This window comes from Artibeus jamaicensis, unplaced genomic scaffold (assembly GCF_021234435.1).
Source record: "Artibeus jamaicensis isolate MK-2021 breed Jamaican fruit bat unplaced genomic scaffold, CSHL_Jam_final contig_781, whole genome shotgun sequence".
NCBI classification, from domain to species: Eukaryota; Metazoa; Chordata; class Mammalia; order Chiroptera; family Phyllostomidae; genus Artibeus; species Artibeus jamaicensis.
Window position 1 is genome coordinate 6156327 of NW_026521968.1, and position 22173 is coordinate 6178499.

General features: G+C 43.5%; 1 protein-coding gene across 1 annotated transcript in view; it reads left to right on the forward strand.

Moving 5' to 3' along the window:
* Positions 1-22173, forward strand: part of STX8 (syntaxin 8) — a 255335-nt gene that overhangs the window by 162066 nt on the left and 71096 nt on the right. Inside the window, 1 exon segment of the mRNA XM_037164947.2 lies at positions 3187-3288. Within this exon segment, the coding sequence (XP_037020842.2) occupies positions 3187-3288 (102 nt within the window).

Here is a 22173-nt window from a genome sequence, read left to right on the forward strand (position 1 = left end):
ACAAGGCAGGGGGGAGGTTTCCATTTTCATCACGTGTGTTCTTTCATCGTGATGAAAACTTCCTTTTTACCTCCCGTCACACTCCTTGGCTTCAAGCCTGTCTAATAAAATCACACCAGCTTTCTCACGCAGGCACTTTCTATGCCTCATATTTAAAGTGAGTTTCTTGGAGAAGCCTGTAGTTGTGTTGTCTTTTTTTTATCTTGCCTGACGTTCTTTGTCTTTTAATTGAGCAGTTTGCCCATTTATATTTAATTGACTGCTAATATAGTTGGATTTCAGTCTGCCATCTAGGTATTTACGTTCTTTTTGTTCTGTCTAGCCTTTGTTCTTCTCTACCTCCTTTTTGCCTTCTTTTGAGTGAATCATTAATTTTTAGTATTTATTTTTATTCCCTCTTGATTTTTTTAAAGCAGTAACTCTTAGTAGTGGTGGTGATAGTAGTGCGTATGTGTTTTGGTCTTGTCTCTTTTTCTAAAAAAAAAGTGCTTAGAGCTTTGTAATTCAATATAATAGGCACTAGCCACATATAGCTGTTTAATTTTAACTAAGTAAGATGTGAAGAAAACTACATCCCTCACTACAGCACGGAGAGTGGATCGAAAGGATCCAGGAGTAGAAACCGGAAGGTAAATTAGGACATTGTCTCAGAAACCCTGGAGAATTTTTGTGAGATATTAGGAGAAATGGTGGGATTGAGAGATAACTGGGGCCGGAAATCAACTAGAGTGGCTAAAAATAGAATTTCTGATGAAAGAGACAGGAAGCCAGCGAGAAGGCCCTCAAGTAACTCATGAGGTCTCGGGCCAGCGAATGAATGGTGGTGCTGTGACCGGCGGGCACAGGTAACCATGTTCTCAGTGATGGCAGACAAAGAATTGAACCAAACACAGTTTATAGCAGAAAGAGAGACTGCAGGTTTATTAAGTGATAGTACACTCCACAGATCATGGGAGTGGGCCAACTCCGAGCAGAGACTGACCTCAGGGGCTGGAGGGACTCTATTCTCATATGGCAGATCCCTCCTGGCTAGTTTTGGCGGGCTTTTACTGTGCATATACAAGCAGTTGTATTACTTTAAAGCTACTGCACATGTGTCTCCCATGATTTTCCTCAATTGGTGACCAGGGAAGGGGGTCCCACATGGCAATTTATTATAATGCTACTATAATGAAGCAGGGGTCGTGTGGCATCTTCTGCCCAGGTGCATTCACGATTCACCATGGTTCAGCACTTTTCCAGAAAACAGGACAACCAGTCTTGGAACAGGGTCTCTGTCCCGTACGGACGTCCTTTATCTTAGCCCTGGGGCACCTCTGGAGTTTACTCCTCCTGCCTCAGTGCCATTATTTGAGGGCCAAGAGATTTGGGGGAAGAGGGAGCGTTTAATTTTAGTGACCTTGAGAGTCTGCAGTTTGCAGGAATTTCCAGGCAGAGAGAAGCAGTAGGCAGTTGGCTACCTGGGTCAGGAAGTTTGGAGAGCTGTAGAGAACAGAAAGTTGTCAGGGCTTTAATTCAAATATTAACGAACTAAAAGGTATATAAAATCATCATGGCGGTATCACAGAGTAAAAATATACAGACCACTTGAGATCACCAAGATTTCAGAGGAAGAGGAGAACCCGATGGAGCTTCCAGGTAGGGGAGAGGGAAAGAGGGGCAGTGTGTCACCGGACACCGGGGAAGAGGGTCATGAATGAACGGTGAAGGGTACTCCAGACAGGTTGTGTGTAAGTGATATTCAACAAATGTGGCTTAGGTCCATTTTTTTAAGAAGCAGCAAGATGCTTTGAAATTATTTAGTGATTTTATCTCCCGGGCTCCATTGCTTCCTTGCCTTTATCTTCGAGTGCTCGTTTCATCTTGCTGTGTACCAGGTACTCCCCTGGGCTGGGAGATACAGAGATGAAGGAAAGTTGGTTTCTGTCAGAGTCTTTCTGTAAATAGAAAGACATGCAAACGGATAATCCAAATACAAAAATAAAAGGGCCTGTAGGTAAAAAGAACTTGCAGGAAGTGCTGCAGGAGGCTAGAGGAAAGAACACCCAACTTGCCTGGCCTTCCTCCTGCTATTCTTTTTGCAGAGATTGCCCTTTGCTGCTTCCTCGCCGTATTACCTTCAAAACTCCTCTCAAATCTTTGACATGTCTGTTTTATTTAAATCTTAAGAAACGTGGTGATGTGTATTGGCCAACATATCTCTAAAGCAATCACTAAAAAAGAGAGGCAGAGAAGAAAGAGAAGCAAAACTGAAAAAAAATTTTTCATCATAAGAAATTCAAATAATAAAGAAAATATAAGGAAGATCACCTAGGATCCTGCCACCTAGAAATGATCACTACTGACACCAGGTCAGCATCATCCAGACACAGCCTTATAGGTTTAGGTATGTAAGCGGATAGAAAGAAATATTTTTACATAATTAGGATCATAGTGTATATGCTGTCTTAAATGTTAAGTGCTTCATTTCACTTTTAAAAGATAGACCACATAAAGGAGTTTTTACGAGAGAATAATTACTAAAAAATCCATCTAAGGTTAACAAAAAAATTACATAAAACATTGAAGCTTTGGTGATTTTATAAAGCTATAAATTTCTAAATGTTTTACTTTTTAACAGTTTGATATGGCTCTCTGTGAGCAATGAAGAAATTATCACCTTCCATTTTTTTTTCTCCTCCCCCCAGTGCTTCCCGGCTGTCAGTTATAATTACATCTTCACCATATAATACGTACCTACCTTTCTGTAACCTAATCCACGTATCTGTTTATCCTCTGCTCAGTATTTAAATGGGTTCTGTTCTCCCCATCATCTCTCATGCTGTGGTCTCTGGCTTCTCCATTCTTGTCCCTGTAGTCTTCTCTAGTGTCTGTCGGTCACCTTTATAACTTGAATGGCAATTTGGCTGGCCATAAACATGCTTTTTTTCCCCTTGAACTTTTGACATTTCTCCTCTGTCTCCTGGAATTGTTGTAAACTGTTTTTTTCCTTTTACCAGTACTGTTCCCCCCCCCCCCATTTTTGAATCAGGATGGCAGTTTTCAAAGAACACACACGAGTTCTGTGCCTCTTCATTCACCGCACTTGGGAGAACTGGTACTGGGAAGGACCACCACAGCTCTGACACTGGGATGTGAGCCAGGGCGTTGCAGAGCATTAACCACGCCTCCTTGGTTCCCTTACAGAGATCATTGATGACCTCGCCAACCTGGTGGATAAAACAGATGAGAAGCTTCGCACTGAAACCAGGCGCGTGAACTTGGTGGAGAGAAAGTCAGCATCTTGTGGTAAGAGAGCGGGAGTCAGGGCCTGCCCCTCGTGTGACTTGCGGTTCACTCTGCTGTGAGTTTCCCATGTTTGTCTCATGACCACAGGGGTTTGATTGCTCCTCTAAAACGGGTGGTCCCATTTGATGAAGCACTGACATTACTAAAAGGTAACTGAAATCCTGTTCAAATGAAATGGATTGTGTTGAGTTCAGGGAAAGGATAGCACATTCATTTTTTAAAATGCAAAGTAAGAAACCTTTCTGTATGTTTCTAGAGAAGAACAGTTGGGGAACTTGCGTGACTGTGCAGACTGGTGGCAGTAGAGTTCCTAGGGCTTAACGGCAGCCTCATTCACTGTCGCACCGTGGTTCTAACTCAGTCGCAGCCGGATTGTTGAAGGTAGAACTTGAGAGCAGCTAAGAGCCCAAGCTCAAGTGAGTTCAGATCCTACACTCAGCGATGTTATGTTTGGCGGTCACTTTACTTCTTACTTAATACTTTGTAAGTAAAGTGGGAATTCACATGGAGTAATTTTTAATGCTGATTCCCAGGCCCTCCCCTAGAGGGTCTGAGCAGGGTTAGGTTGGGGTTCAAGAATGTTCATTATCTGACAAGTACGCCAAGCAGTTCTGATGCAGATGCTTGCTGTTCTGCAGAAGTTCTGATGAGATTTTTGTGAGGTTTCAGTCGTGCTGCCTGTGTACAGCGCTTTGCCCAAAGGCAAGTGATGATACCATATTTTGCCGTATATAATGCTCTCCCGTGTATAATGCACACCCATGTTTTTGGACCAAACTTTCAGGAAAAAAATCTTTTGTTTTCATTTTTTAATTCAAAATCTTATTTATTTATATATAGAAACAAAACTGATGATCATATTCCAGGATATTATTTTGCACACAGATATCATTATATGCTTTCTAGAGTTACACTTTCAATGCATAAGCATAAATAAAAGAATTAAAAACATTTATGTAGATACAGAATTAGTACTGCCCATGTATAATATGCATCCTTATTTTTTCTTCAAAAATTTGGACAGAAAAGTGTATATCATACACGGCAAAATATGGCAAGTGGGGACTGTTGTAGAAATCACAGTGATTGTTATTTGGTGCTTCATCTCACGAAGGTGCACCAAGTTGATAAAGCTAGTACTTTTACTGTAAACAGAAATATAATACAATAAAAAACTAGTGATCTGAATGCATGGTTTGCCTCCCCTGTAGCCCTTTCAGTATGAAAAAGTGTAATGGCTCCCTCTGACCCATCCAGCTGTAGAACGGCGACTCCGTGCTGGGGTCACCTGGGACGTACTCGTTGAGTAGCATTGCCTTCCTTGCCCGAGTCCTGGTAAAACAGAAGACTAGAGCAGCAGGGTGAGAAAGAGCCAGGCAGGGCAGGACCCTGGGACCTCAGAGGAGGTGAAACTCTTAGGGGCCTCCTTGCTTCCCGTTTATCACCTGCTCTGCTGCCTGACCCCAGTTCTCATCCATCAGGTACCAGCCTGGTCTGTGCTTCTGTTCCCAGAGGCATGTGCTTCCTTCTTCTCGCCAGGAGCAAAGCCTCCTCGATTTCACCTTACAGCCTTCTCACACGACTTCTGTCCACTGGGCCTGTGTTCTCTACCTTTGATCCCGAAAGTTTGGAGACAGAGCAATGGGGGTTCATGTACACCTCCCTCTCTTACTAGCTTTGATTTGTGTATAAACTTAATCTTGCTGAGCCTAGTTTCCTCGGCTGTAAAAGAGTGGATAGCCAGGTTATCAAAGTTAGATTGTATAGAATATGTCAGGTGTCTCCTGCCACCCGTTTTCCCTGAACTTCCGTGTGTCTGTGGAGAGGCCCCAGAGCCTGCAGTCATACCCAGTGCCGCCACTTGCCAGCCCCATGGCTCCCCCGTGCCTCGGACCTCTCCTCTCTGAGATGGGGCGAGAGGACTGTTTAAGGCGTAAGTAGATTAATGTAGATAAAGAGATAGTTATAGATGATACCGACATAGATGCAGACATACAGATTTATAGCACTTACAACAGCATTCGGCACAGAGTAAGCGATGAGCAAGTATCAGCGATTGTCATTGTGTGCCTATAGCAGGAAGGCTCGTCCCCGGTCACTGGTAACATTCCTGAGGTCTTTCTTTATGTGCTAAGCAGTCATGTTGCCATTATTTTGGGATGCACACATTCACAGACACGTCAGTACGTGGTAAGTTTGCATGTGGCCGCCATTCACCACATGCCATCCACCATGTCACAGTGAGCAGTGTTACTAACACTGTCGCCAGTCCTTCATTTCACAGTATCACCTACTGTTGGTGTTTAGACCCAGAGAGCTCCGTAAACCTTCTGAGCTGAACTGCTTCATTTTTTTTTTAGTGGAAGAGATTTAGAGACTCCCAAAATTATTGAACTGCATATTTTTAAAAAACTTGGTATCTTAGAATATATCAACTGTAAAATTATCTCATGCCTCACTTATGTTTATTTATATGTGATACAGCAGTTCTAATAGGTATGTATTGTCTGTGGTACACATTACCTGCAACAGAATTACGTGTGGCGACTCGGAAGGGGAGGTGCGGCAGCACAACGGTGTTAGGTGCGGAAGAAGGGGTTTCTTTAGTCTCTCAGTGGGAGGACTTTGGAGACATTTGTTTCTCTTATCCCTTCAATTTTCCCTAATATTTACTTAGCAGTTCCAATAATATTGTAGATCAACTCAGAAATGACTATCCTCATACTGAGCATTTCTGATACCTGATACCACTAAAGTAAAATGTAACGCATTTATGTTTTTAAAGGGAAATCTGTGTTTGTTGACGAGCAGTGCTGGTCACACTGATGAAGGTTCAGCATGTGGCCTCGAAAGCTCTGGGGAGGTCAGACCTGTATCGACGACACCCACTGATTGCCTTCTGAGACTTCCATTGATCAATGTTAAGCCTTTGAACACAAAGCATATTATAGAATTTGCTGAGTAGGTCTAGCAGCCCTATGCAAACTTGGCTGGATTTTTTTATTTAAAAAATGTGTTTTATCGTGATAAAATATATGTACCATAAAATTTACCATTTGAACTGTTTTTTAGTGCTCAGCTCAATGACACTAAGCACAGGTACCTTGTTGTGCCACCATCACCACCATCCACGTCCAGAACTTGTTATCATCCCAGACTGAAACCCTGTCCCCATTAAATACTAACTCCCCACTCCCCTCCCAGCCGCCGCCAGTGCCATCCTCCTTTCTGCCTCTGCTGCAGGAACCTCATCTAAGTGGAGCCACGTCGTGTGCGCCCTTTTGCATCGGCCTCATTTCACTTAGCACAGTGCCTTCAGTATTCCTCTAAGTTGTAGCATGCATCATAATTTCCCTCCCTTTTTTTAAAGCTGAATATATTCCATCTTGTCCATTAGACAAAGTGACTCGGGCTCAGGGACACTATTGCTTCTCAGCATATTGCCTATTACGTAATGTTGTCCATTAGTCTCGAAATGTACATACTGCATTTTGTCCATTTCTCTGTCAGTGGTCTCCCGGGTTGTTTCCACCCATGAGTACTGTGAGTAATGCCCCATGAACATGAGTATACAAATATTGATACAAGTATACAAGTATCTGGGGGGCAGGGGCTTTGTCCAAGAGACTCAACACAGAGCTGTTCCCAAATGCAAGCCCAGGTCGATCATTTCATGTGTAAGCACACACACACTTACACACACACACACACACACACACACACACACACACACACACACAGGAAACTGCAGGCAAGGTATATTTTAACTCTTCGAGGGATGGGAATTAAGCAACTCATGCATGAGAAAGTCAGTTACTCTTCCTGGGCACTCGGACTGTTTAACTGGGAGCAGTTGAGTGGGCTGAGGATGGCAGCCAATGCATCATTTTACTTAAGGGAGAGCAAAAATGGGTTGTGAACCGTGAAATGGTCTTTTGTTTCCTTATTCTCAGCATATCTTCCTTGCTGATCTGATCTATCACTCATAGATGCTTTCACAGTGAGGAAATTTCTAGTTATAAGTACAGACCGAATTACAAGGGGGCCACTTGGAAGGGCCTGGTGATGAATTTGTTTGTTCGGTTGTTAACAAAGGATTCAAGCACCGCTTTGTGAACCTTTCACTCGGAGCCCAGGCTTTAAAATTTTTACTGAGATCTTTGCGTGGTTTTTAATCTCTTTTCTTCATCTATCCCTGCCTCAATGATCACATCAAGTACAAAACAGTATTGTCTTTTTCCAGCTTCTAAATGAAAACTAGACTGATATTTTCCGTCGGTACCTATACATATTTTCAGATCTGTTGCTTGTATTGAGGACATCTGTGTAAAGGCAGGATCTTTGTCATTGCAGTTTAAATAGTCAGTGTGCCTAGTTCTCATTAGAATTCAGAATAGAGCCCCATCTGAGTCTGAGGGACAGGGCCAATTGTGAAGGCCCAGACTACGAATTCTGAGTGACTCGGGCTGAGGGACACTATTGCTTCTCAGCATATTGACTATTACGTAATGTTGTCTAAGCACATTAGACAACATTAGCAAGGGTTTCAGTGCTGTAGTTAGAAATCAGCCCAGCTAACATTTGTATTAACATTCTCTCAGTCTGGAACCATTGGATTTGCCTTCAGCTCACAGTGGTCAACCAGCATGGGTGTGGAGCCACACAGACCAGGGCTGCAGCCAGAGCTCTACCACTGACAACTTGGGTTGGGCCACTTGCCCTAAGTCTCAGCTCCCTTCTCTGTAAAATGAGGGTGACAATTACTAGTACCTGTGGTGATTCTATGCAATAGCGAGAACAAGTTGGGTGGCATAGTGACTGGTTCTAGAGAGTCCTTAATAAAGGCCAGTTCTGGTCAAATGTGAGTTAAAATTGGTTGCCAAGAGCCACCTCAACCAATAGGACCCAGAGGCTCTGTTTGAAGCCAATATACTGGGACCTTGGGAACAATGGTGGCACGGTAAGTAAGTCATGCAGGCGTGGCCTGGAGCTGTGGAGTTAGCAATGATTGGCGATGGAGTTTATTTTTAAAAGTAAACTGAAATGTAGAACTTTGCAGTCAAAGCCCATTACCCATCAGGACACTAGTGAAGGCCCCCTCTGTGAAGGCCCCTCTGGCGCCCATGCGGCAGGAGGGCGGTGCTGCCCGACCCCTGTGCAGTGCTGTGCATGCTTTTCCTTAGGGTTGGGTCTGGGACCTAACGCAGCCCAGGCGAGAAACTGGGCGCCACAGGAAGCAGTCGGTTTGTTTCACTGACCTCAGAGACAGTTTAATCTCTGAAGGGATGATTTCTAAAACCCTTCCATAAACACAAACAATCTGAAGCAAAAGAATAACCATGTAGGTTCTTTTATTTATTTTACTGTTTGTCCAGAATATTCTTCTTGGCTGTTGTTTCCTTACTTTTCTTCTTTCTTTTGCCCTCTGTTGTTGACATAATTTCGTTCAATGCCTCAGCTTCCTTTTTCTTTACATACATGTGTGTCTGTGTTTCCTCCTGTCATCGTCCATTCAGTCTCTGTGGAGAAATGCCCAGTCCTCTGCTAATGCCCGTCTGCCCTCAGAGCGTGTTGTCCTTGGGCTCAGTGCTCCCTTGCCCACCCACTCATCCTTTTTTCTTCTACACCAACATGGCATCATCAGTGCATCAGGCACTGGGGGAGGTACTGGAGCTGAAAGGTACACAGGGCACTGTCTCTGCCCTCAGGGAACTAAGAGCCTGTGGGAGGGACACTCATTAGTCCTTGATATGTAGCGCTAAAGGAAAAGGATCTAAGTCAGCCTAGGGCCTTCCAGAGGTTCCCAGGAAGACGCAGTGCTGAGCAGAGCTCTGAAGAATGAGCAGGAGAAGCTCTTTCTGGTAAAGTGCAAAAGCAAAATAAGCAGGATCTGTGATCCCATTTAAGAGACAGAGGGAGGGCCACACAGAGGATGGAGGGAAAGGGGAAGCAGCGGGACCCAGTACGGGCAGCAAATACGTTGTCAGCACGGAGACGGTGCAGAAGAGCACATCCGATTGGCATCGGCTCCTTCCCAGTTGGGCGGGGCCATGCTTGAATCTGTAGCTTCAGAATTTTAAAATTAACATTTTAAGGAAAAGATACTTCTACTCAATATTTTTGTACTTGTAGTCATTTTCCCACTACAAATAGTATTTTTGTAAGAGTACCAATAATACTGTAGTTAAACCCTTCTAATTGTAACATTTTATTATAAACCTCTTTTCCTCTTAGTACTGTTAGTATAGCTATTCTATCAAGAGTCTGTACTGTCATTTATTTAAATACTCCTATTTGGGGGAGTTTAGATTATTTCCACATTTTGCTGCATGGATAATGTTGCATTATAGACATAAAGCTTTTTTCTCATATTTAGGAATTTTTTCTTTATCAGGCAGGATATCAGTTAAGGATGTTTCCAGGGCCAGATCAGAGACTAACTCTAGCTGTCCTATAAAAATGGGGTCCCGATCAGAGGGCTGTCAGAGGTTCAGAAGAGCGACAGGATGCTGGAGGGCCAGGGTTCAGCGCAGCCGTCCGCGGGCAGGGAGAACCAGGTGGGGATGCTTGCAGCCAGGGTTGCCCAGCAAGGCCACACCTCTGACCAGCTCTGCTGCCCCCTGTCAGGGGAGGGGTGCCAGAATGGCCAGGCCTGGCGCTGGGGGGCGGCCTGCGGAGGGAGAATCTGGCCGTACTGGCATCCCCAGTGGGATGGGAGCTCCCTCAAAATGGAAATGGGGGTCAGATCTGAACAGTCAGGGAAAAAACAAAACAAATAAAACATGTTGTCCATTGCTGATAGACTTCCCAAGTAGATTTTTTTAGACCTAGGTGTGAGCAGTGGTAAGCCTTTTGATACATATTTCCAAATTACTTCCCAATAATGTATCAGAAACCATCCCCCACCTAAACTTGTTAGTGACAGTTTCTTGCTAAAGTACAGTGCCTCTCTTCACTCCCCTTGAACGACTCCTAGCATTCCAGATTGTTCAAAGAAGAAATGGCTCTTCCTTGATTTCTGTGACATAGCATTACCCGAAGATTTGTCCTTCCACTCCGGTTGCCTACTCCTTCCCTCCCTTCGCTCTGCTGCTTGTTGAACGCCACACCAGCCACTGAGGATCCAGTGTTGGAAAAGACCTGGCGCCTGGTGCCAAACCTGGCGGGAAGGTGGCAAATGCAGGGCAGCACAAGAAAGGCCCTGCTCATGGTACACAGGGCTCTGTGGGAGCAACCTCGCTGGTGCTGCTGGAGCTCATTGTAGAAAGTGGAATGGAAATGTGACGAAGGCAGGTGGGAGGAAGCAGCATTTCAGGCAGTAGGAAACATGGGTTTGGGGGAGGCACTGAGGCGGGCAACAGTACTCGGTTTCTCAAACAACAAATAGTACGGGCTGCCTGGGGTCGAGGACGCCTGTGGGAGAGGCAGAGAGAAGGAAGCTGGAAGGTGTGATGGCCCCAGGTCTTGGAGAGCCTCTGGTGCTACTTCATCCTCGTCTCTTTGATTGTTTTTTTTATGTTTCCTCTTCGGTTGAGGACAGTACTGAGGGCTCTGTCCTCTGCTCTTTTTTTTTTCTTGACGCTTTTTCTTTAAGCTACTTCATTGACTCTCTTGGATGGCTTCATGGACAACTAACAGTTCTGCATCTCAGATATGAATGTCCCTTGAATCTCAAGGTCTGCATCTTCTTCTGCTTCCCATCGCTTTCTCTGGACTGTCCCCGACACCCTCTCAGTCTGTACATGTTCTTCGTAGACCCATCGTCCTTATCTCGGAATAAGCTTCCTCTCCCGCGCTTCCTGTATTTTCAGGCTCAACCCTTCCTGCATCGCTTTAAATGTTTCCCGAGGGCCAGGCAGAAAGCCCTGGCCAGTGCAGCGGGCTGCTGTGGCTGCCTCCTGAGGCAAACGAGAGGATAAACAGCAGATTCCTGCCCATGGGGATGCAGGCCTAGAATTGCCAGATCATCTGTTTGTTTATTTTTTTAAGAGAAGCCTGAAATCTGGACCTTTAAGTGAAACCACCCAACATTTTAATGTTGACAATAAACTAACACTGAAAACACCCACGAGGGCCCAGTAGCACGCGTTGCAGTGTGAGGGCCCCTCTCGCTGCCGACTCGGCAGCGAGCCCCCGGCCTGCGCGAGGCTAGCTCTGAAACAGGTCTCTTCCCTCTTCCTCACTCTCTACTCTTACCACTCTGTTGCTGGCTTTGTCACATTTAGGTAACCATTAAAAGCCACAATGAAAAGTCTGTTTATTGGGACAGAAGAACGTGCATGATTGTAACCTTGACCATATTTATATAAGTGGGCTCCCATCTTGTGGATTTGGTGTCTTAATGCAGCAAACATCTAACCGGCTCTCAAGATGACAAAGATAAACAAGACTGAGTCCCTTTCTTAGGTGCTCTTATTTTTTTTTAATGCCTTTTTCAGTTGATTTTAAACTGTTCCCCCCAAACATATCTGCCGTATTTTAGAAAAATGACTTTTCTTCATCGTGAAGATAATAGGTATAAGGTCGTAAAACCACATAGTGTAAAACTCACAGGAGACTGCTCCTGAAACCCGAGAGTTCTGCGGCATCGCAATGAGTACGTTGGAATTGCTCAGTATTCATTCCGGGAGCTAGGTCATACAACTCGCACAGACGGCTCCTCTTGGCACTGTAAATGCCCTCTCCCTTCTGGGCCCAGGCTTGCTCAGGAAGTTTGTATAATGCGCACCTTTGAAGTGTTTGTGGTTAAATATACCTTATATGTGGCCACATTGCTGTGGTCAGCTTTGATTTCGAGTTCCTACTGTGGAAAAGCTAGTTTTTCTTCTAATAGCATTTATTTAGGAAGCAGTAATAGGAGCAATAAGTTCGAATGCTGATGCTTCAGCTTAATCCAGGCAAAGCGGAGCTTTTGAGAGAAGCACAAAATTGGAAAGCCTTTAGGTAATGGAAGGTGATTGATCGGGGCTGACAGCCTGAGAGCTGTCGCCTCAGCCCCCTCAGCGGTCTCCACACGCCTGTAATCTGTGACGAGGTAGTAACTTCTGCTATCATCAAGGGGTCAGTAACAATCACAAAGTAGAACTATTTTTTGATTATCGTATTTGCTTGGTGTGGCTTGGAAAAATAAGGTGTGATTTCCAAGAATGGCTTATGCTGTTATGGAATAATAATTACACTGTGAGGACCTTGGTTGATGCTACTGCTGATGTACGTGTTTGAGCTTGTTTTCTGGTAATGTTTCTTCACCAGTGAATTCGTCTGCTTTCACCCGGCCCTGTGGGATTGGCAGGTACTGGCTGCATTTAGAAAGACTCTCGGCAGGCCTGGGACAGAGCATGCTTCATGTACTCCAAGTATACTTTACCTCTGTTATTTGTCTACTGCTTATGGGGAAAGAGCGCCCTGTCAGCACTCAAGATATGTTGCCAACCCACCCTGATCCTTCAGCAGTTCACCATTACACTCAAGTGCTGCTCATTCACGTATTGATTTTATTTTACATTTGTAAATTGAAATGAAATGAAGAATTGGATTCTGCTGTGTCTGTAATTGCCCAAGCTGGATAAGCCTGGGAGGGAAGTCACTTGATATCTTTTTACATGTAGAATCAATGGCTTACACACACACACACACACACACACACACACACACACACCAGTAAATCAGATCGAGGTCAGACCTTTGTCAGTCTCTTCATTTCCAGCACCAGGCGAGACATGGGCAGAGGTAAATCATGCCTCAGCAGACTATTACCATACGTGTTATGTACTGCTGTGTTGGTTGAAAATTTTTTTAACAAATATATGAGTGTGTAATTTTTCTCATCAGAACGTAACAAGAAAGATAAAAAGGGAAGGTATGAGAAGGTTTGGTGATATGTATTTTGATAAGAAAATAAAAGGATGAGTTATTTAGAATAGCTCTGTAGTCCTGTGTTTGAAAGTAGTTGGCCTACAGAGATTCCTAATGCTTTTCTCTCAGGTTGGTTTTATAGCTCTGGGGCTATTTTTAGTTACATTTTAAAAAGTGAGCTGGTAGGCATTTTTAAGTTGGTGGGAAGTTTAGTCAAATTTAAGTTTTGGTAGAGATTTTCATGCCTCTCATCCCCCCTTAACAATTATAATTATAAAATGGATTAAATGGACATATAGCTGGTTTTAGGGTTATTAAACTCATAATTATTCACAAGTAAATTGTCTTCTTTGTGTATTATCAAAACAGAAATCTGAAGTGTCAGATTGCCATTCTGTTTAAGAGTTTCTCTAGGCCCAGCCAGTTAGTATATGTGCCCTCAGAGAATGAGATTGTCTCACTTCACCCCTAGCTGTGGTACCCAGTGTTGCCTGTGAGAAACAATAACCATTGACAAATAGAGTTGAACGGTGTTAACACATCCTCATCTTTCAGCTCAGCCAGGGAAATAGTCTTCGGTCTTTGATGGAAAGGGAAAATGTGCTCTCGGAGCCAGAAGGGAGCTGGCTGATACAGAAGGCCCTGCACCGGGTGCCTCATTGTTTTGGCTTCATGCAGAAGAGAACCCCAAAACCTCGCAGTTTGATTGGTCCAAAAGGGACTTTCCTAATTGGTTAAATAGAGCTGCTCTGGTTGGTCAGAGCTGTGCAGTTCTAGTTGGACAAGGAAAGCCTCAGTCCTAGTGGTTGAAATAGGGTTCCAGGAACTCCTCTTTTAAAAAAAAATTTTTTTAATTAATTTATTTTTAGAGAGAGGGGAAGGAGGGAAGAAAGAGAGGGAGAGAAACATGATATGAGAGAGAAACATCCATCAGTTGCCTCTCACTGAACCCATTACCCAGGCATGTGCCCTGGCCAGGAATGAACTAGTGACCTTTTGCTTTGTGGGACAATACCCAACCCACTGAGCCACACTGGTCTGGATAAGGACTGGCTGAGATGGCAGCAACACAGTGCAGAAAGGCAGTTCAGTGCAGAGACAGGTAGTTCAGTGCAGGCTTCTCCCTAAAGTGCAGTTTGTGTAAAAGACCCTTGTATAGAAATGGCTGCAAGGTTCTGTTTTCTAAAATTTGAGCCCAGGTAGCCACCAGGAGCCCTTCTTAGTATGTGTCTTCTTTCTCAGGGTTCACATAGAAACAAACAAAATTAAAGAAGGGGTTATAACATTCTTAGAAATTATAGCAGTTAATACCTGGCAGTAGTCATTTCTAACTCTCTGCAAATCCTGTCTGTCAGCCACTGCTGTTGTTCAGTCCATGAGTAAATCTACCCCTGCTGCCGGGTGCCATGCCGCACACTGCATGGCGGTGCCCATGTGAAAGTGGCTCCATTGTAAAGCAGGGCGTACAGTCCAGAGAACCAGCACACGTGGCTTCTTTTTGGTCCCAACAACACAGATGTCCACTTGGAACTACACATGTTTGAATGAAGTAGGAGGGGTTAGATAGTTTAAGGGGATTTGTGGTATTCAGAAAACAGATAATTATCCTTTCACAGATCCTTTGGGAATGCAGTATTATGAGTCCTGATATTAGCTTTTAAAGAACTTGACTGTAGGCATTGTTGCATTAATTAAAGTTTTTATCAGCTCTAGGGATCCATCAGTCAGTTTAACAGAACCTCACTGGTGACTTGGTATTTATTTTTTGACTCACTTTTCCTTTGTCCTTCAGAGCTAGGCAGTAATGTCAATTTTCAGCCATTGAACCAATGCTCAGTTCCTGAGAATAATTGATTTGGGGCTCATTTTACATCACTGTTGGGTTTTCTCTGTCTGTGAGTGTGAACACTGAGATCAATTTCTCCGGATTAGCAGCAAAATGATCTTTGGATTGGACTGGGGGTCAGCCGTCCGTGACACGGGCCGCCCCCCCAGGGCAGCACCACAGGCCTCCTTGCATCTCACGCACCTGGGCTTGGAGCTGCCTGTGCACCGGGTGTGCATCACAGTTGCCCTGGTGGGGCACGCATCCCGAAGGCCCCTTTCACACCTGATTTGTGCTTCCAGGAGCTCTTCTTCCTTTTCGGACATCAAGCATTAATTTCTCTCAAAATGACTCTTGGATTTCTGGAAAGTCTTATTTTTTTAAAAAAATTCTTGCAGAAAGAGATCCAAGGTTTTTCATCATTGCGTTGCCATTTATCTGGTATAACCTCTTACCTGTAAACACTCAGAGAACTGGAAAGAAAACTAAAAATGCTCACTTTAAGAAATGAATGAATATGGAGGTGTCAGGAGCGTGCAATGTAAATATGCTGCCGCTGCCGCCACCAAACCATGCGCGTAAAAGTGGCTGATGGGGTGGGTTTCATGTTCTGTGCATTTCACCACAGCAACATTCTTTCCCAGCTAAAAACTGAGTGAGTACTTGGTGCTCTCCATTCCATGGGATTACGGCAGAGTTAGGATAATACAATTTCCAAACTTCCTTGGCATCTTTAAAATAATGTGCCATACTGGTCCACACAATCATTGTTTATATGATGCAGTAACAGAGTCTTAATAATATCTATTTAATTTGCCTAAGTAAAATAGAAATAGGAAAAATGGCTTCAAAAACTAGAGGACATTTTAAAAATAGGGGTAAGTGGATTAAGCATTATTGTCACTATATCTTATTCTTGCCATTTCTATGAATATTAATAAAGCATAATTCACTGATCAATGAGACACTATATTCACCTGAAATAATGGCAACTTATTTTTGAAATCTAGAAGGAAAGTTTTCTGCCTGGAATGTATGATCTGCAGACTTCTCTTTTCCTGTTGTCATTCCTCTGAGATTATGCTTCATACGTGATGGTAGTAACACCTTCTGCCGTGTCAGTAGGCAGCAGACACGTCTCACTGTGGCACTGAGTTTGTTCATACTTCCTGTTCCTGAGAAAGGTTCAACTGCCAGTCCTTGCAAAAAATGGCTGTTCTTTGTCACCAATTTTATATCTCTTTTATCTGTTTTTTCCAACTCTGCTTCTCTTTCTTTAAAAAAAAATGTTCTGGAACTGCTTCCTGTGGGTCTTCTACTTCTGTAAGTATTCCTTAACTTTGGTTTATGTTTGGCGGCATGTGATTGCTCCAGTGAATCTAACCATTGCAATTGGTTAAGTTTAAATAGCCTTCCCTCCCTGCAGAAGAAGTGCCTTCACTACTAGTTGCATAAATTCATTCTAGGCCTGAGGCAGGCTTTTCAGGGGAAGCCCTTTCTGTCTGTAAGTTACTGAATGACCCTACTTCTAACAACTGTGCAAAGGGGAGCCTGTGACTGTGCTCTAAGTGTATCTGTGAAGAGGGAGGGGTGGAGGACACCCACTGGAAGGAGCTTTTCTTTGCCCTATGACTGTTCTTCTCACCTTTGCCAGGCCAAATACAACGTAGCCTGCCTTTGGCACATTGGAAGATTTAGCTATTTAAAGGCATATGTAGGGCCTTTGGAAAAAGAGACATAAAATCACTACTAATGATACCAATAGTAACCCTCAAACCGAACCCCGATATACTCTGACAACTTGCTTTTATTGTTGAAATCGTTCTCTCCAAAGTGGCAGGCAAACTGTGCTGGTCTACCCTGCTCATTTCCGTGAAGCCCAGTCACGTGTCTCTGGCGTCACTGAGTACCTGGAAAGCTGCCCAGGTTGTAGGTGATGAGAGATAATGAGGAGTCCTCTGGAGAACTTCTCTGCAGGGACTGGAGGTACTCAATTCAACCTTCTCCCCTCCTGTCCCCCCTCCCCCGAGGCTGGTATGTTTATTTTTAAGGTAGTAACTCCCACAGCCAGGAACCTCTCCTTTCTTCCACGGTAATGTCGAAAGTCAGATTCTCGATCCTTCACTTCAGGGAGAGGGTGCTGTAAATAATCCTAAGTAGGCTTCTCTGAGCAAACAGCCCTGCAGCACCAGCTGCCCCCGAGGGGCTGACTTCCTGGGTTCTGGACTCCGCCATCAGCCCCCTCGAGTGGAACCTGGATTACACCCACCCTGAAGGTGCATCTCTGGCTCCAGGTTGCTAGGTCTCCCTGTACCCCCATACTCTCCCTCTTGCCTCTTTTCCATCTTCTCTCTTTCTAGCCTTTTTTTCCTTCTTTTTCCTTTCCTGTTTTCTCATAGTTCCAGTCTTCCTCTCTCCACTGCTCTTCTCTATTCCTCATCTCTGTAAGAACATTCCTCCAAAGACCTCTCTCCTCAGCCACATCCCACCCTCTCAGCCAGCCATGTATGAAGCCTTGCCATCCCCTGGTTTGTTTTGTCTGTCCCAGCCAGTCACTCTCTCCCTTGATGTGTCACACAGCATGGAACCATCTGGAAGTGTGTTATAGAATATAACAGAGTACAGGAAGAGTCCAAGAAGTGCATTTTAAAAATGTTATTGAATGATATCTTTATGATATACTCTGACAACTTACTTTTAAAAACATCTTTTGTATCTGCTTTCTTGCCATTTTCATTACTCATTTTAAAGTGTGTTGAAGATAGTGACTTACCACCTGAGTGATGAGGCATGGTTGCGTTTTGCAAAATTGAAGACTGAAGCAGCCTTCTCCCAACTTGGTTTCATCTACCTGTTGAAAGACTCTTTTGTTTGGGGTGGGGAGGCTGGTTATTTTAGCAGCATAGAAACCATTGTTGTATCAGGCAGACTTGATGAAAAAGGGTCTGTTGCGCATTTATTTACTTAGTTTGGAAAGTGGTAGGTACCGTCTTTAATTGAGGACTTCACATTCGGGTATATCTGCCATCTTCTAGAGATGTGAGGCTTTATTGATAACACAGTTAGAGTCAGACTATACTTTTACAATCCTAACCATAGATGAAGCACTGCACCTTTCACTATTTGAGAACTTGTACAGCGTTTCTTTTTCTTTTCTTTTCTTTTTAGTTTTTATCCTCAGGGATGTCCTATTTATCAGGGGCCAGTCAGGAAAAAGAGTGACCCACTGAGGGGAGACTTAATGCAAAGAATTTGTTACAATACTATTGGAAGGGCTGAAAGAATAAAAGAGGAGAGTGAAGTGGTCCTGAAAGTAGTAACCATATGAAACAGCTGCTGCCCATAGACCTGGGAGAAGAAAGGTGTGCAAGTAGGGCTGCAGAGCCGGCGGCGTACTCACTGCTGCCCTCTGGGGATGCTTCTGAGCCAGGGCTGAAGGCACCTAGGAGGGGGCTCCAGGAGCGGAGCTGGGACCACGAGGAGAGAGACACCCACAGACCCACTGGAGCCTGCCTGGCTGTTTCTGGGACCGCTAAAGAGTGGCTGCTGTGGCTGTAGCTGGGATCATCAAGGCAATGGTGCACACTTGCAGAGACACTGCTGGAAGTAGATGAGACAAGAAAGAAAGATCTTCATCCCCCTTCTTGCTTCCTGAACTCTGACCAGTACCTCGTATTAACAGAACATAACAGGAGCCTGGGAAAGTGGTTTGCAGACTGCATTCCCCGGTGTGGCAGAGCAGAGAAGGGCAGGTGTGCAGCTCGTAGACACATAGGCCCTTTCCATGGGGCCATGGTATCCTCTGTATCAACTTCACCCAAATTCATCGGAGATGTTTTCCCAGCCTTTGATGTTTCTTTCAGAACTATTAGACTCTTCATGGACCTGTTGAACTGGAAAAGGTTTGTGTGTGTTCTAAAGGACTTTTTAGTTAGAGCCATTCTTTTTTTTTTTTTAGATTTTATTTATTTATCTTCAGAGGGAAGGGAAGGAGAGAGGGAGAGAAACATCAATGTATGGTTGCCTTTCATGCATCCCCTGCTGGGAATTGGCTTGCAGGGAACTGGTCTGCAACCCAGGGATGTGCCCTGACTGGGAATCGAACCGCGATTGTCTGGTTTGCAGGCCTGTGCTCAATCCACTGACCTACACCAGCCAGGGCTCAGTTAGAGCCATTCTTAAAGTCATGCCAAGCAATATGAATTTCAAAAGATCCCCAGATATATAGATTGTCATTAACAGAAGAAAGTGGTGTTGTCACACTGAGATGCCAAAGGGAATGGTGCCATTCCTTCTGCTTGGCAAATGGACCTACCACTTGCATATTAAATAATTATAGATATGAACAAATGTAGTTGAGCTTAACGTCTTATAGTTACATTGGCTTACATCCTTCAATTATTTCCTTTCTGTTTGTGAAAGAAAGAACTACAAGAAGTTGTCTTTAAAAAGTGACAAACAGCCTGGCTGGTGTGGCTCAGTGGATTGAGCACAGACTGCAAACCAAAAGGTCAGTGATTCCATTCCCAATCAGGGCACATGCCTGGGTTGCAGGCCAGGTCTCCAGTAGGGGGCGTGTGAGAGACAACCACACATTGATGATTGTCTTCTTCCTCCCTCCCTTCCCCTCTCTCTAAAAAAATTAATAAATAAATAATTTTTTTAAGTGACAAACTGACACACTGGCCACCTTCTGCAGTTTTAAGGAGAAGGTAAAGTTGAAGAAATCTTCCAGATATTAGAACCAAATGACAAAGGAGGATATAAAAATTAGAGGGTCAGTCTAAGATCCAAACAACAGGAATATCACAATGAGAAAACAGGAACAAGGAAATTTTCAAAGGAAATAATGCAAGAAATTTTCCTAGAACTGGGGGAAGGAATGACCATGATCAAAAGAGTCCACTAAGTCTAAGAAATGAAGAAAAGACCCATGTTAAAGCACAGCATAATTAAAATTTAAAATATCCAGATAAAGAGAAGTTCCTATAAGCTTCCCAAAGAAGCCAATGGGTGCGGGGACATCAGGTAGTGGGGGGAGATCACATTCAAAGGGTCTGAAGTCACACCGGTACCCAGTAGCTCAGCAGTGGAGTATTGCAGGATACTCCTGGCAGATGTACTTGCCTTAAATGAGAAAGTAACTGTGGAAAGGAGACCTATGATGCCACAAATGGGAGAAGAGAAGGAAAGAGAACTCACTGGATTATAGCAGTGGGAGTACCCAGGGCATCTACTGCACAGTTGAAGAGAACCAGCATTCCAGAACAGAGCTGGGAGTCGGGGGGAAACCAGAGTGATGCGCTTCCCTCGTGACAAATTGCACTGAGGGGCTGCTGGAGAGTATGGGATTTAGTTGAAGAAAATCTGAGCAATTGAAAAAGAAAGACAATTGTTAACTCCAGGAAAACAAAAAATACTTCAAAAAAAGGAAACATAATTATCATGTGTTACCTAAGAAAGAGTGAATACATACATAGTCATAATAACATCCACATTAGTTGTTAATATGACCAAAATGTCTGCTTTAACTATAAAGAAGATGGGAGAGGGAAGAGGTGGAGTATAAAAAAGCTAAATTGAAATCCTTCTGTATTGAAGAAGGAAATAACTATGTGACTCCCAAACTGTTGGAATTCTGAGATCATGGTATGAGTGTATTATTTTAAACTGTGGGAGCGAGTGATGGAGTGGTTGGAAGGGAGTGGCACAGATTGCTGGGTTTTTTTTTATTATAAGCCATTTTAGAATTATTTGTTTTTTAAAATTTGTGCATGAATCATTTAATAATTCTTTTCTAATGTTGAGGTTTTTAGTTTTCTAGATTCTGTTTGTCTTGAAGGATAAGCTTCTAAACAGCAAACAAAATCTGTTCATTAAAAATATAGTTTATTTAATAAAAAAGAATTTAAGTAATTTTAAAATAGATTTTTTAATGTCCTTAGTTGGATATATTTGCAGGATGACGAACTGCAGAAATCTCAAACTCCACGAAGCAGGTTTATTGTTGGGAGTGATACTGGTAGAGTGATTCTGAATCCACTTTGTGTGTTAGTAACAGAGAGTAAATATATCGATGCTCTTAGGAACCGGGGAGATACAGTTAGCAAATGGGAAAAGTAAGAACCAACTTCGCAGTGTTAGATTTGATTTAGCAGTATCATTGTGGACTCATGATTTAAAAAATGATAAATTTCCTAGACTTCCAGGAAGTCCAGGAAGCTCAGAGAGTCCCAAAGAAGTTGGACCCAAGAAGGAACACACCAAGGCACATTACATTAGCCAAGATTCAAATGAAGGAGAGAATCCTAGAAGCAGCAAGAGATAAGGGGACAGTCACCTACAAAGGAGTTCCCATCAGACTGTCAGCTGATTTCTCAAAAGAGACCTTACAGGCAAGAAGGGGCTGGAAAGAAGTATTCCAAGTCATGAAAACCAAGGACCTACATCCAAGATTACTCTATCCAGCAAAGCTTTCATTTAGAATGGAAGCGCAGATAAAGTGCTTCTCAGATAAGGTCAAGTTAAAGGACCTGACTATCACAAAGCCCTTATTATATGAAATGTTAAAGGGATTTATCTGAGAAAAGGAAGATAAAAATATAAACAGTAAAGTGACAGCAAACTCACAATTATTAACAACCACACCTAAAACAAAAACAAAAGCAAACAATTAGAACAGGAACAGAACCACAGAAATGGAGATCACATGGAAGGTTAGCAACAGGGGACTGGGAGGAGGAGAGTAGAGAAGAAGGTACAGAGACTAAGTAGCATAGACGGTAGGTAGAAGACAGACAGGGGGAGGGTAAGAACAGTGTATGAAATGGAGAAGCCAAACAACTTATATGTATGACCCATGGACATGAACTAAGGTTGGGAGGAATGCAGGTGGGAGTGGGTGTGCAGGGCGAAGGGGAATAAAAGGAAATGGGACAACTGTAATGGCATAATCAATAAAATATATTTTAAAAATGATAAATTTCTTACTTTATTTGTTTCTTTATTTTTAATTTTCTAGTTTTAAGCACTGAAAGGTCCCAGAAGCAGAGATACTCCAGTAGCAGTAGTAAGCACCCAGTTTCTGGCTTCTAAATACTATTCCCCACCAAAAAGAACCTAGGCTCCTTGCAGAAACTGCTCATTACAGGTCTGGGTCAGAGAATTATGTCAAGCATATGACATCTTTTGTCAGAAATCAAAGA